The 15,482-nt window shown below is 39.9% G+C and overlaps 1 protein-coding gene across 1 annotated transcript; it reads left to right on the top strand.

Annotated features, from left to right (window-relative positions):
- Window positions 1–1,248: 1,248 nt before the first annotated feature.
- On the top strand, window positions 1,249–13,762 carry AGXT2 (alanine--glyoxylate aminotransferase 2). Its single transcript, XM_035902690.1, is given in 14 exon segments — window positions 1,249–1,323; window positions 1,748–1,932; window positions 2,242–2,365; window positions 3,478–3,572; window positions 4,703–4,796; window positions 5,894–5,987; window positions 7,032–7,132; window positions 8,246–8,338; window positions 9,115–9,247; window positions 9,920–10,008; window positions 11,523–11,676; window positions 11,928–11,933; window positions 11,976–12,064; window positions 13,559–13,762. Coding segments are annotated over 14 exon segments (1,404 nt in total). The 5' UTR covers window positions 1,249–1,287; the 3' UTR covers window positions 13,670–13,762.
- Window positions 13,763–15,482: the final 1,720 nt, after the last annotated feature.

Below are 15,482 nucleotides of genomic sequence, written 5' to 3'. Positions count from 1 at the left end.
CTCGCAGGCCCGCGGGGCCGGGGGAGGCCTGGGCGGGGGCCAGGGGGTGTCCCCGACAGCCCGCCCTCGCGGGGATTTGGGGTTGCAGCGCTATCGTTGCGGACGGCGGGGGAAGCAGCACCTTCAGGGTAGCGGTGGATCCCTTTGAACGAGGTCCAAAGGCAGAATTTCTCTGACTTAGGCTTTTTAATTAATATTTTTGAGGCTGGCCTCTCGTAGATGATTAATTCATTAGTGGTGTGAGTGGTTGTAAGGGAAGTGGCAGGGCATGTAATTTATTTCAGGAGACTTTATTCTTCATTCATTTACATTCTAGCGTGTTTTAGAAATTGTTTAAAACTGTAGATACTTAAATGTGTCATTCTCAGCAGACAATGTTAGGGATGCAGGAGGAGAAGGTATTTAAATGGTAACTTTTTCTGATACCTGCTTAATTGTACTTCCAGTTAAATGAAAGGTAGGGCAGCGGGATGTTTTTAGGCTTTTGGAAAAAGGAGGGCAGATGGCAGTGAGAGTTGTCAGGGCCCTGGGGGCACCTTGTCCGCCCTCGGCGGCCGCCACAGCCCGCTGCCCAGCAGCCCTGTTGGCTCAGCCTTGAGCCTTCAGCCTCAGCTGTGCCATGGCAATGGCCTGGCCACCCGTCCAGCCTCTGACCTTGTCTCCTGGGTGGACCTTGGACCTGTGGTGTAGCCTTGCCTCCAGCCCTGTGTCTGGTCCCGTTTGCTGCTGCTGCTGCCTGGACTCCCTGCGTGGACCCTGGACCTGGTCCCATCCCCACTGCTTATGTGGGGCACTGTCAGTGGACCCTGCTTTGCCCACCTCGTTCAGGTCTGTTGGGACTGGACCCTGGTCCCTGAGAGCACTGCCTGTGCTGTGGTCACACCGGGCTCCTGTCTTATGCTCTTGTAGAGGACTCCTGCTCTTGCTGTTGCAGATAAGAATTTGTATTAGAAACTGATTTTTTTTAAGTCTTTTTCTGCAAAAATAAAACTCCAAGTGAAACTGAAAACTGGATTTAGCAAATAAGAGGGAAGCGCTTTTTTTTTTACCTATATTCTGCCTTTACAAAGATATTTATCTTAATTATTCCCCCCACCCCCAAGAAAGTCTCTCAGACAAAAAAAGAACACCACCTTGCTTTGACTGTAGCTTGTGTGTTCTGTGAACAGGCTTATTGAGAAACTCTTTCAGATGTGCACTTTGATAAGTGTTTGATAATTCTCTTACTATTTTGTAGTTGCCTTTAGGCAGGAGAAATGGAAAAGCTCTGTCTCCACACAAGCAAAAATGCCTCCTTGTGATTTTGTACCTGAAAAATACAAAGTAAGTCATACATGTTACACTGAATTTAAGTAAGAAGGCATTACTAGATCTGAGTGATAGGCTCATCTCCTATAGCCGGTGCATTAAATATGATGATAAATTTTTCTTGGTTGGGGAAAACCCAATTATGTTACAACCAGGATATAACCTATAGATGTACCTGTGTGACAGTTCTGTAATTTATGGCCAACCTGTTGATTTGAAAACCTTTAAAGGAAGAGAGAAGTGCAGAACAGCAGTCTTATTTCAAAAGCTGAGTTTCCGAGTTTTGTAGAACCCTCTACGTGCCGGAATTTGAATCACAAATCTTGGTTCTGTGAACAACCACTGTAGACAGCTGTGTAATCTGTGTGTTCTACTACAGCTCCACTAGCCTGGATCTCTAGAAAGCATAAACCGATACTGACTTTTTTATTCCACTCAGTCCTATCCATATGAACGCATGCAGAAGATTCGTGAACAAAATGTTTCTCCTTCACTGCGCATGTATTACAAGAAACCATTGTTGCTGCATCAAGGACATATGCAGTGGTTGTTTGATCATGAAGGACAAAGATATCTTGATCTCTTTGCTGGGATTGTCACTGTCAGTGTTGGTCACTGTCACCCGTAAGTTTGTTATGGTTTGATTTATACTGTAAAATAAGGAAGAGATACCTATGTTGGTTTTGTTCTTGAGTAATCTGTGGCACTGTGAGCCTAAAATCAGAATATAATTCACTAAATGGTCATGTATGTCTTACATTAAGGTCAATTTCTACTACATTTTGCATAATTCATTGATTTTGCGTATTTGTTCATCACTCTGGCAAACAGCACAGTGTCTGCATTTTCAGAATTAGTAACAGGTAGGTGTATGCATGTATGTGTGCATGTGTGTGTTGAACTGAATCCCTTTGTCTCTTGTGCTACATGCAGGAAGGTAACTATGGCTACCCAGAAACAGCTTGCTCGCCTGTGGCATACCACTAATATCTACATGCACCCGTCAATCCAAGAGTATGCTGAAAAGCTAACTTCTCTTCTTCCAGATCCACTTAAGGTACTTTGCTTCTGACAGGAGCAGGAGCTGGTTGAACGGGATGTCTGTTTATAAGAAATATTTAGTATAAAAATATTTATTAAATAAATGAGAACCGCTGTATCTGTGGAGAGAAAACCTGTATGAGGACTACAGGCTGTCAGATAAAGAGTGCAATGACCCTGAAAGCCGTTTCTTTAGACCCAGATGTAGACAAGCGTAATATCCCCAAGCTCCTGCTTTGCTTGTTCTCTCCTTCCAGTTGTCACTGTGAACGGGCATTGCCTGCTTAAAAATTACTGAAGAAACTAAGGTGATGTTAGCTATTCTTATATGTAGCCAGTCTTAATTTGCTTGATCTCATCGAAATTAACAGTGAAAATTATTTGGCAGTATTTTGTGTAGTGAGGTTTACTGACATTTAAATAAACCACAGAAATGTCACGTTTCGTATGCTCAGAAACAGAAGAATACAGTATTTGCTTTCAGGTAAAATAAACTGGTCATAAAATGAAATTAGGTTAGCAGAAGAATGTGAAGCTATTGCAATCTTAAAAATGGAAGGAAAGTTTAAAAAAAAAAGAAATTAAAGATTGACAGCATCTGCATAGGTTAACCAGTGGAGAATCTCACTCCTGAAAATTAACAGCAGTGACACTAGAATTTGAGGTGTTTTCAGATCTCGGAATTTGTACTCAGGATATCCCCTTAATTCTCCTTTGCTCACAATAAGCAAGCTCTGCTTACCTAGTCTGTTCCATGGTTGTGTCTCTGGATGCCACTCCTAGCAACTAACACACAGGGACACCATACAGCCCTTTTTACCTGTGTGACGGTTGCTTCTGTTCAGTCTTGCTCACTTTGACTCAAACACTTTCATTTTTATTTGGATCACTGTTCCATCTTAGGAGAACCTGAAGACTCCAACTCTAAAAGATTTTCTTACACTCTGAGTGGATCAGGGTGGTCTTAGTTCTCATCTGTGATGCATGGGCAACCTTAAGTTTATTATGGTGAAGTCACCTTGTGGTAGTGATAAGTTATAGCTCATAACCTTAGTAAGTGACATGGTCTGATGCTGAACGAGGTGGTGGTGGTTGTGTGCTGTACTGATCCTAAGCATTCTCCCGTAGGTGGTTTATCTAACCAACAGCGGGTCAGAAGCCAATGATTTGGCTATGTTCATGGCAAGGCTGTATACTCGTAACTTCGACATCATCTCTTTCAGGTAATGGTGATAATCTTTACAAAACTCATTTATGTGTGTGATGAGTTTCTATATGCCTGAACCAAGAAATAATAGAGATCTCTTTAACCCCAGATCTGCTGAGGAGAATGCTATAAAATTATTTTATTTGACAAAGAGGAGTGAAGCAGGAGTTGAAGATTTGATACAGTATTATTAGGACTAGTTTGCATACAAAACACAACCTGCAATTTTTGCTTTTGTTACTTAGAAAAGGGTCTAGTCTCTGGTCCAGGGTGTACTTTGGGAATTCCTTATTCAGGGCCAGAGCAGGCTTAAGCAACTGCTGTATCTCCCTTCATTCCACCCCTGCAATGCCCCCCTTTGTGGGGGTACAAAGGTACCTCTGGAATAGCAGTGTGGTGAACCGCGGCAGGGAACTGCTCTGGCTGGAAGGATTTTCTTGTTTGTTTGTTTTTGCTGCCTTGTTTTTCTGCCAGATCCCTGAACCATAGTTCACTGCACAGGTACACAAACAGCTCTTCTGGCTTAACGACAGCAGTGGTGCAGGGGTGAGTGCTATGTAAGCACCAGTGTAAGCAGTTCTTCTCTTTGCTGTGTATCCCAGGTGGCCTGAAGTATTAGAATAAAAGGTCTTGTTATGAAGAGCTGTATTTCTTCTGTTATTCTGTTCAGCAGAACATTGGGTACCCACCTAGCTTGTATCTTCTCATTAATGAACTTTTGATTTGTGTATAAAACTGGCAGCAAACCACCACGTAGTTTAATGATTGGCAGCATCTGTTGGAGAGAGTAGCAGTTCCCAATATTCAAAGAACAAAGATGTTTGCTCTGTAGGGCTCAGGTGCTACAGGAGAACTCATGAGGCGCTGTCTGAATTGCTGTTGGTTCCAATCATTGTTCTCTTCTCCCTGCAAACATTACCTCACAATTTTAACATTTGAAATTTCAGGAAACCATTGCAGATGAACAGTCATGGATCCTCCAAAAACAGAGCAAAGAATGGCAGTAGGAATCTTCTTGTTTGGAGTGCAACAATACACATTTTCCCCAATAGTTTGTAGCTCAGAAGCATGCCCTCTCAGAACTAATATTGCTGGAGTCTCTTCTTGGAAATAAGTGATGTTCATGTGCTTTGTTTGCTTGCACAGAGGAGCATACCATGGAGGCAGCCCTTACACGCTGGGATTGACATCTATTGGTCTTTACAAGCATGGTGTTGCCAATGGCTTTGGCTGTTCAACAGTGAGATTTTTGTTAATTTTTTTTTTAAATAGCCTGGGTTACTAACAATTTATTTGAATATTTCAACAATTAGTACGTTTTCTATCCTTAAAATACTTTATGATCACTAGCTAAACTGCAGTGTAGCTGTTCCTGCTGCATAAGCACAACAAGAGCCGGAGACCCCTTTCCTTCTCCATATAGTTACTTATGCTAATTTGGAGTCAGGACAGCCATAACAAGAGTGGTCAGGATTTACAGTGGTTTAGTCATGCTTGGTTCTTGCATGGAAGTCTATGTAAGGTGCAAAACAATAATGCTCAGAACCCCTTTTCTCAAGTTTGTTTTGGCAAATCTGTACAAAGCTGCTTTCAGCTGGTCTGGAGTAGATCCCCCCTGTGGAATAAAAAAAACCTGTGTCCCTCATCTCAGGGGGACAGGAGACATAGCTGTTAAGGAGATCCATTGGAGATAAATGGATATATGTTATCTCCCTGCCCTTGAGTGGGTGGGAATGACTTTCTGTCTGCTAGAAACTGTCATTGGCTACCCCGATCTGTGCTGATGATAGCTCAGCCACAGCACTGGATATAGGAAGGCTTCTTCACAGCAGCCTCCCAACCTGGCTCATTAAATGAATTGCCTGAAGTCATGCGGTGTTTCAATCAGCAGTCATGATGAGAGGGCTGGAGTTCCCAATTTCCAGCCTGTAATTACACTACTAGATCTGCCTGCCTTCCTGTATTTTGCAGATTTTTATTGTACTTTGGATTATTGAAGTACTACTGGCAACTCTAAAAATGTTATTACTCTTAGATAACCAAAACTGCTGACTAACTTAAAGAACAGAACAAAGGAAGTCATCAGTTAAGTGACTATTGCTGGAATAGTCTAAATTTTTTTTCCCAAAACTTCTGTCTCTGTTCTACCATTCCTTAAGGGGAAAGTTTGGTATTATTCCACAAGTGTTCTTCAGACAAATCACTTGGACTAGTTATGCCCTTTGACTTTAACAGACTTTTTTTAGTTTTTGTCATTAGTCATCCCTAAGTATGATCAAACCATCCCTCTTAGAAAGATGGCACCAAATCTGTAGCTATTTCTCTTATGCTTGACAGACAATGTTACCAGACGTTTTTCGTGGTCCATGGGGAGGCAGCCATTGTAGAGATTCTCCAGTGCAAACTGTTCGAAAATGCAGCTGTTCAGAAGGTTGGTCAATGACAAAAAGCATTTGGCTTTTCGATTAGAGAAAATGCTGTGGAAATAGGTTATATTTACCTCCTCAGGAAGGGTTGACCTCTGGTGAGGACTTGCAAGGGTGACCAAAGAAAATATTGCAGAGAACCTCAGGCACCTGCTTCCCACTGAGAAAAATCTTGGGCAGGTGACACTTCATATTCTTAGATTTCTTCTTAAAATCCCAGCCTTCATTTCCAGCATTTGTCATTATCAACTCTGGAAGCTGTGGAACTTGGTTCAGCATGTGTGGAAGAACAGAAATGTTGACTGGTGTTTTCTGCTGTTTCTGAAGTTTTGACAGCTCTCCAGATTTTGTTTTGGAATAATATGAATAGCAAGGACAACCTGAAGCCAGTGATAGGCAAAAGTCTTATATGAGGCAAAACTTTCCAAACACAGCACAGAGTGAAAGCTCCTCTATTGCTCTTCTGTTAACAGCAATTACAGTAACTTTTTTGCCATTTTCAACGGACACTCTTTTGTATTTTAATTCACACACATACATCTTACATAATGGAATGTTTTCTTTTTAGCTTTGCCCTCCCTAGTGAATGGGAGCATTAACTGTACTAATTTTTCTGTTCTTTATTTCATTATAGACTGCTAACAGAGCTGTATTCTCCAGAAACCTCATAGCTGCACTAACCTAACGATTCCTTATGTCTTATGCTGATGTTTATTAACCCCTGAGAAAGTGTCTGCTTATTCCTTCTGCTGATATAGGTGATTCACAAACACTCTAATGAATAGCTTACTGAGCTGTATAATGTGCAACATCTTATGGTCTGGTGGCTTTGCCTTGTTTTGAAACTGGCATTCCCTATACTCTAAGTAGTTTAAGAGAAAATAAGGGACTTTCTCCTTTAATGTTTAGCCTTTTACTGTGTATTTGAGAGGTGATATTTACCATGCAGTCAGATAATACTTATTGCTTAGATGTGTAATTTCATATTTTGAAACTGGTTTTGTGTAATTTTAACTAAATTCCCTTTAAACTATTTCTCCCGTAAACAGGTGTATGTCATGCAAATGACCTGTACATCGAACAGTTCAAAGATACTCTGAATACCTCAGTGCCAAAGACAATAGCTGGATTTATTGCTGAACCAATTCAAGTAGGTAGTTTGCTATTTTTCAGTTTGTAATAGCACAAATAGTGTGAAACACTCAAATCTTATATTCAGCTACATCCTAAACATAGACTTCTGCTGATTTTTATTATTTTTTAATGCTTTAAACACCTTAAATACTTGAAAGAATGGATGCACTGTCTTAATTTCAGTTTTTGTCACTGATTTCAGTGGAGCTAGAATTTTGCTCATGAAGTTAAGTTAGACAGCAAATCATGATTAAACATACACACTTCTGCATTTAAAGAGCAAGTATGGAGCATGCTGTTGTTTAGTTTCTAATACCTTCTTCCAAATTTTATATTGCTTTTCTCTTTACTATTTCTGTAAACTTTAACTCAATCCCCCTCCCACCTCTTCCCAGCCATGTTTTCCACTGTATTTTTAGCAGCTGTTCAGCAAGTGGTGTCCACAGGATTCGTTCTTCTCTTGGTGCTTCACCGAGGTTTCAGAACTGCTGTATGTGGTTCTTAAATGGAAAGAATTGAGAATATGTCCAGGGAACAGTAAAGGAAAGAGGGAGGAAAAAAAAAAAAAGTTAAAATTGTGACCAAAGAGAAAATGTGACCTGTTCTCTGGTTTTGCTGTCTTCTAAGCCTTTACATGCTTTAGTTTTAAGGAGCCTTTGCATTCCAGGTGTAGAGTGGAGTTTTTGATTCAAATGAGAACTACCAAGGCAAACAGAAATGAAGAAACAGTGGTTTAAACAAATTTACCAGAAAAGGGACGTGAATTCTCTGGTTAACTTGACATCAACAATGGTTTCTGGGTTTCTCAGTGTGTAGATTTTCAAGGTACTTGTTTTGGCAGTTTATCTTCAATCAATTCTGTCTTACAGTGATCCAGTTTACAGTATGTCCCCTTAAACATTTATACCAGCACAGCTAACGGAACAGCAAACTGTCCTGTGGAATGGGAAAGAGAGACGTGAGCAGGAACTTTTCAGAAGCAGTTTCACTGCTGAAGCAAGAAACTTCAGACAACAATCTTGCTATTACCTGAGGGCTGCTGGTATTTTTTCCTATTGTAGGATAGTCACACAGTGGAACTCCCATTTCCTTGTCTGTTCCTGAAGACATTTCTGTTTTGTCTTGGCAGGGCGTTAATGGAGCTGTTCAGTACCCAAGAAGTTTCTTAAAGGAAGCTTATCGGCTAGTACGGGAAAGAGGGGGCGTTTGTATTTCAGATGAAGTGAGTTTTTTTGACATAAGAGCTCTAGAGTTTGGGGTACCTCTGAAAGTCGTCTTAAAAGAATCAAAGTGAATGCAAACTGGAAGCCTGGAAATAATCTAAACTAAATGCTATACATTTTGTAGCTGAAGTTTAACACGGTGCATGTTTCCAAGCATAGGAGCCTCCCAGTTTTTACTGTCTTTATTCTGCTATGTGGTATTCGGATTTTAGACACAGGTAATGTTAGTAGAAGACTTCAGTCCTGTCCTTGTGGGAGCAGTAAATTTACACAAATACGCAGCTAATAAATGCCAGCTGCGATGTGAAGTGTGTTGCAGTAACAGTTGCTCTTATGAGTGTTGTTGGCATACATAAACTCTCGAAGGGAGTTGATTGCTGTACCTCTGCAAATACATTTTATAAATAGAATTTGCTTAGCTAAAGCTATTTTGAAATAGCAGCAAACACTTTAAAGTGACGGCAGTACGTACCTCAAGCACTGCAGTAGTAGAAATGGGCAGTCGTGGAGCTGAACTGGTAGCTGCAGCTTATTTGTGCATCTTGCCATGCCTAAGACGTGGTGACGTGTTATCTCCTTCATATGCGACAGAAAAAAACAGTTACAAGAAATAGTGTTTTATGCTAAGCCATCTGAATAAGGGTCCTAATACAAGTTGACTCCAGATGTAGTTGCAGTTTATTCCAAATCAGTACAACAGAAAGACAAGAAAAGGAAACCATGTTGTAAAATGTGAGAAAGCAATGGTGATTTCCCTGGATTTTTCTTTTGAAAGGTGCAGACAGGATTTGGACGGACAGGCAGCCATTTCTGGGGATTTCAAACACATGATGTGGTCCCCGACATCGTTACTTTGGCAAAAGGAATTGGTAATGGCTTTCCAATGGCAGCTGTTGTCACAACAAAAGGTATAAGTGTTCCATTCTGCTAAGGATTAAAATAGAGCAATTACAAAATATACCATAAAATAATTACTGGAGAGATGTGTGTTCAAACAGCTGAGCTTTATTAATAATCTTCCTCTCAATCTATCTTTTGACAAATGAATTGGATTCTCATTACTTGCTTGTTTTACCAACTGCTGTGCTATACTAGTGCAAAGTTTTATTTAAATGGGGTTAGTTGTGTAGCTGAAGCAGGTATCACTTGTGAGCCGTTGGTAGAGCTCATGATAGATCCTGGAAATCCTTACTGACTTCGCCGCTTTACTAATCAATGTACTGCGAGTATATAAGGCAGCATGTTAGCCAGATACTTGATTCATACAAATGACTGGCTGAACCTAGTGAAGAAAATTTGTAGATGTCATTTTAAGGGGACAACTGACAGTATAAGTTGGAAGTATGACTTTTCTTAAAAAGTGTGGTTTTAGCATCTGCTAGACACTATAATTCTGGGAAATAGTCATATTTTGCACAGACTAGCATGAGAAAAATAAAATCTTCCTATTGCATTGTCTCCAGTAGAATCAGGGTTGAAGCACAGCAAATTTAACTTAATGGTTAAGTTAAAGCAGATAAATACTGTTACCAAATATATGGCAACTGTAAGAGTAATCAGTGTTGTTCTTTTTCTTTTAGAGATTGCAAGTTCCTTGGCTCAAAACCTTCACTTTAATACATTTGGAGGAAACCCTTTGGCCTGTGTGGTTGGAGCTGCAGTTCTTGATGTAGGGAGAGCTTGTATAAATTTATATATTCCACTTTTTTTTTTGTAGCAAAAGATGAAAAATGTTTACATTTATTCTTACTATAAAGTTATATGTGGGCAATTGTTTAAATAACTGTATAAAATGCATAAACTTATGCATATATTATGCATACATGGCCAGTGTGCCCTGTGTGTAGGAAAAAATAAATTCCTGGTTAGTTCTATTGCAAAGTTTTCATCCCTCTAGCAAGAACAGGAGTCCTTGAATTATGTTTTCAGAATCATCTTTCTTTATCTCCCTCACATTCTTAACTTTGTTAATAAAAATGTAGTAAAGCACTTTCTCAAAAGCCTCAGCTAACTCATAGGACTACGCAAACGCTCAGCTAAACCAAATTTATTTTCTGGCATACATGCTTAAGAAAATTGTTTTAACTCCACACCTTTTACCTTATGCCTAAAAAACGTTAATGATCAGATAGTTAACAATACTTAAGGTCAGAATTCCTTTTGGAAAAGAAAAAAAATTCCTCATGAAAAAGACAACAGAAAAATTTGCAGCATATTTCACTTGTAATCTAACAGAAAATCAGTCGGTGGGCAGTAGGTTGCTATTTAAATTGTTTTGTGCGGGCCATTTTTCCTTTAGTCTCACTTCATTACAGCAAACACTATTTCTACTCATGTTACTTTCCTGAGTGTTTTGGGGTTTTTTTAAGATCTTTTATAGGATGGCTGATCATATAAATAAAAACATTTTGAAAAAACAGTTTACAAATGAGAAAGTCTGAACCCACGTTTTGGGGGGTTTTTTTGGCTCTGAAGTAACTTGTAGCCTGGATTTGAAATAAGTCCAGGGAGGTTGTCAGAGTCGGGAAGAATAAAAGGGAGTTGAAAGAAAAGGGAAAAAAAGAAGCACCCAGTTTAACTTCTGTAATTGTATTTTTTGTTTTTTCATGTGAATTTTCCTAATGCAAATACTAAGTTCATAAAATGGTTTGTGCATGTCAGTGCTGATAGCTGGCTGCATGTTGCAACTTTAATTAAGGAGAACAGAGTAAGGAACAAAAAAAAAGACTGTGATTAAAAAGCATGATGTTGATGAATCTAATTTAAACATCCAAGTTGTTTCCTAAAAGGCTGCCTAGTAGACATAAGTATGCCTTGCCAGATTATGTTCTTCTCATAATACTGGAGAAAGAATTAAAATATTTCTGCTAAGATTTTGAAAATAATCCTGCTGGTCAGGTGTTTTTCAGTTATGACTACATGTGAGCATGAATTACTGGATTATGTTTATGGAATAATAAGTAAAATGTGAAAAATGCCACAGCAACATCAAAATATTAGTTCAGTTGTACTCTGATGCCATTAGAGGGGTGTAAGGGAAGAAAAAGGTAAGGACTGTAGTAGTGAAGGAACAGTCTGCAAGGAAGTGATATAAACATAATGTGCCATCAAGCTAAATGGGGGTTAACTGACTGTATTGGAAGCTTTTCCTGCAAAACTGTCATTGTACATCATTTTAACCAGGCTATTGAAGAAGATGGTCTACAAAAAAACAGTAAGGATGTGGGGACATACATGCTGCTGGAGTTGGCTAAGCTACGGGATAAATTTGAGATTGTTGGAGATGTCCGTGGCAAGGGACTTATGATTGGAGTAGAAATGGTGACAGATAAGGTTAGTGATTTACTTTATTCCTTTCAACTTACAGTGCCATTGGAAGTTTTACCACATTTTATTTCAGTTGAAATAGGAGGAAGATTTGCTATTAAAAAACAGCTAGTGAAGTGAGAACATTGCTCTGGCTAAAAAGGAGCCAGAACATTCCAGCATTTCAAATATTCCACAAGCTTCGAGTAAACAGTGACCTGTGAACCTTAATTGCATAAACTCGTCTCAGATAATTTATGCATCTAATGGTCTCTGCCAGAGATAGGGGTGGGATTTATTGGTGAGACTGGAATACACACTTTTTCATAGAATTAATTTAAACTGAAGAAAATGAGCAGATCTGGGAGGACTGTAAAGACATGGGGGTCCTGATCGGCAGAGGAGGACTCTACAGTCAGGTACTGAACCTCTGGTTATACATAAAGCTTATTTTTTGTCCTTGTGAACTACATCCCGTTTCCCCTCAAGCTAAATTAACTTTAGTAAATAAACTAGAAAAGGTGTACTCTTAGGAATTGGGTCAGTTTAATTTTGCATAATTTACAAATTGGGCAGGAGCTATTAGTTTCTTTTCAAGTATGTTGAAGTAGCTCTAGGCTTCCTATTTTCCTTTAGAGGGACAACCTCCCCTAGAAAAGCAATGTGTTATAATGTGTGTAAATTAGAAGAAATGGGCAATATTTAGGTCCGCTAAGTCTTTGCTGCTGGTCAGGTTATCACCCGACCTGTCGGCACAGAACAAGTTTGGTTTTGCTAGTTCTTTTATTCTGGAGAGCTGATAGCATTCCACCTAGATGGCAATTTTAAAAAAAAAAAAAGAAAAAAGTCATTAATAGCAAGTTCAGCAGCACAGCACAGAAGTGAGAATCACATGTACACACCAACTGAAGGTGCAGCAGGCCGTACCCAGCGCACCGTGCCACCAGCTTCTTACTGCATGTGAGCTAATAGCTGAGAATTGCCTCAGGGCTGGTCAGGTCAGTGAAGCCCTGACGTAGAGGAAGCAGCTTCTGTATGAGATTGATGGAGGTTGGCTAAAATAATAGGACCCTGCATCTGTCACCGCATCGGTTCTTCCACAAGTCACAGGCTAACAGGCTGCAGCTCAGACTGCAGTAAAACCTGATTCTGTCTCACGAGAGTGCTGTTCATCTGTGAGTTTATCAGTTGGGTGCTGTGGGTGGGAAAGACCATTATTCCACTCTTGCATAAAGTCTTGGGGTATGATGACAGAAAAATTTAAACTGAAAGGTTAAGATTCTTAGGGCAGTTAAATACTCTTGGAAACATTATCATATAGGTCAAACATTTCGATTTAAGAACCAAAGTTCTTGGCAAATTAAACTGTGCATATATCCCTTCCTGATTAACATGCATTCAAGCTATAGCACCCTAAATGAAAGTTAGCATTTAGTGATTCTTTGATAATACATTCTTTTAGAAGCCTTAGAAAAAGCCTCTAATGTAACAGCAAACCAGCTGACACAATGCAAGAGGCTGCCACTCCCAAGAGATACTGCTTGTCCCTGTGGCAAAGCTGCCAGACAGGAATACACTGCGTATGTTCTTTTCTTACTACAGACCCACCTCAGGTTTTACACTAGCTCAGTCTGGAACAACAGAGCGGCAAACATGACCTCCTGCAGTCAGGTCTCTTTGGGAGGCAGTTGTGCTTTGTCAGAAGAGTGGATTGGGGAGTTGAATGCAGTCAAGTCCAAAATTGTCCCACTTCAGAGTGCATTTATTGAAAGCCTCAGTGTCTGCTGTTATTTTTCACACTTCTGGTTAGATTTTTTGGGGGCAGAAAGTGAGTGCTGACCTAGATGGGCTGCTAGAAAGTGCATTCTTTCCATACAGTTTTAAGGATTTTTTTTTTTTTTCCCTCCTCTCAGACATTCAGAATTAAACCTCCTATGTGCATTACTAAAAAGGATGTCGACTTTGCTGTGGAAGTATTTCACTCTGCTTTACAGAGACACATGGAAAGAGCAGCTGCAAAATAGACTTGGTTTGTTTCCTTACATGAGATGCACACAGAACCCCTGATACTCGCCACCCAGCCTCGGCACTAACCTACACTGGATAAGAAAATCATAGTCTGAAGGTGAAATACTTGTTTGGTATCATAAGAGCAGTCTGACAGATCCACATTTAATAAAGGATACACTCTAATCTGTTCGTAGACATACAGTTAAGTTCTGCAGCAGTGTTGTGTATTAATAAGCTGTGCACCTGTTCTAGCATTAGCATAAAAAGCCCTGATTAGATTAACGGGGTGTCAGATGAAGAGGCAGACACATATTCATCTTGCACCTATGAAAGTTGTAACAAAATTGGTGATTTTTAGAAAGAATGACAGCAAATTAATAAAGTTGGTTTGGGAAAGTAGACTCTGTTTGGATTCTGTAGCACAGGTAGTCCCCTCAGGGGTGGTAGTCCCCTCCCCAGCGCTGCCACAGACTGCCTCCTGCTGCTCTGGCCATCTTCCTTTGTGCCACAGCGTTTGCTGTTGGGTCTCAAGCATGTTTTCACAGAAGCACCGCTTCCAAAACCTTCCCGTTTATACCCAATACATACAAGCATTTGTAAAACACACAACTGATAAATCTCTGGTTTTATTTAAATAAGAAAAAAAATGTAAGTCAAAAAATAATACTGCAGGGTTTACTCTGTGAGATTTCACTTACATAAGCATAATCAATCTCTGGCTGAGAACCACCCTGAGCAGAACACAACTGGAGGTTTCAGAGTTAAAACTGTTTACCCTTACTACAAGGATAGACTGTAATTAGCGCATGAAAAAAATCTGAGCGCACACTGAAATTGAAAAGTTTCTAATTACAGGGACTCTTTTTATCATGGGGCTATAATCCAGTCACCATCCCATTCCAAAATACATTTTTCTTTTCCCCCCCGCTGCTTTTGGGATTGCACAGAACACCCATTCATCATTTAGCAAAGATGCAGACTTGGCTGGTGAAAGAAGATGCCATGTTGCTTTCTTACATCATTACCTCCTTCAGGTTCCAACAAAAAAAAAAAGGCATTGTGGACAATCAGCAAGAACTGCACATTTATCACTTCACTCTCATTCAAATGTTAACTTAACTTGACCCAATAAACATACCATGTCAACTTGTGGGGGGAGGAGAGTATTCTGTCATTTTGTGTCATTAGTTTAGACTTCAGAGGAACTTAATGTTAACACAAGATCAGTGCTTCTGGAAATTATCCTCTAGGGGTTTCCTAAACAACACGGTACAGCCCTTGCTGAGCACAGCCTTCTCCAACTGCCAACTCCAGGCTCCTGAGAAGTCCTCTGTAAAATCCCACTTTCACTCCTAAATCAGGTGTTTGTTATCCCACCTGATGGTTTGGGTGGGGTTTTTAAGTACTACTCAAGATCAGGTAGATCATGCATGTAAACAGTTGCAATACTAATTCTCATGTTGCTTTTTCACTAGAAATCAGATCAATTATTTAGGTCATTCATTTATTTCTCCCTTCATTTATTCCACAAGACTTTTTTTTTCCCAACACCTGACATGGAGGTAGACGTATGAAGCCAACAGAATTGTCAAAACTGATTAACCAGCTTTGTCATCTTACTTTTTCCCTTCTGTCTGCTGTTTAATATAATAAAAAAATTTGAAAGGGCCCTTGGAGATGGCAGAAAAGCCTGGGGTTTTCTGTGTATGGGTGATGTTTCATATTCAATAGAAGATCAAAGCAGCACAGATCCCTGTACTGGCTACACTCACCCTGAGCTAAGCCCTCTCAAAAGAAAAGCAGCAACACAAGTGTTAAAGTAATTTA

The sequence above is a fragment of the Egretta garzetta genome, unplaced genomic scaffold (genome assembly GCF_000687185.1).
Source record: "Egretta garzetta isolate BGI_Z169 unplaced genomic scaffold, ASM68718v1 scaffold59, whole genome shotgun sequence".
Lineage (NCBI taxonomy): Eukaryota > Metazoa > Chordata > Aves > Pelecaniformes > Ardeidae > Egretta > Egretta garzetta.
Note: the sequence above shows the minus strand (reverse complement) of the source record. Positions and strands in the feature narration are given on the sequence as shown.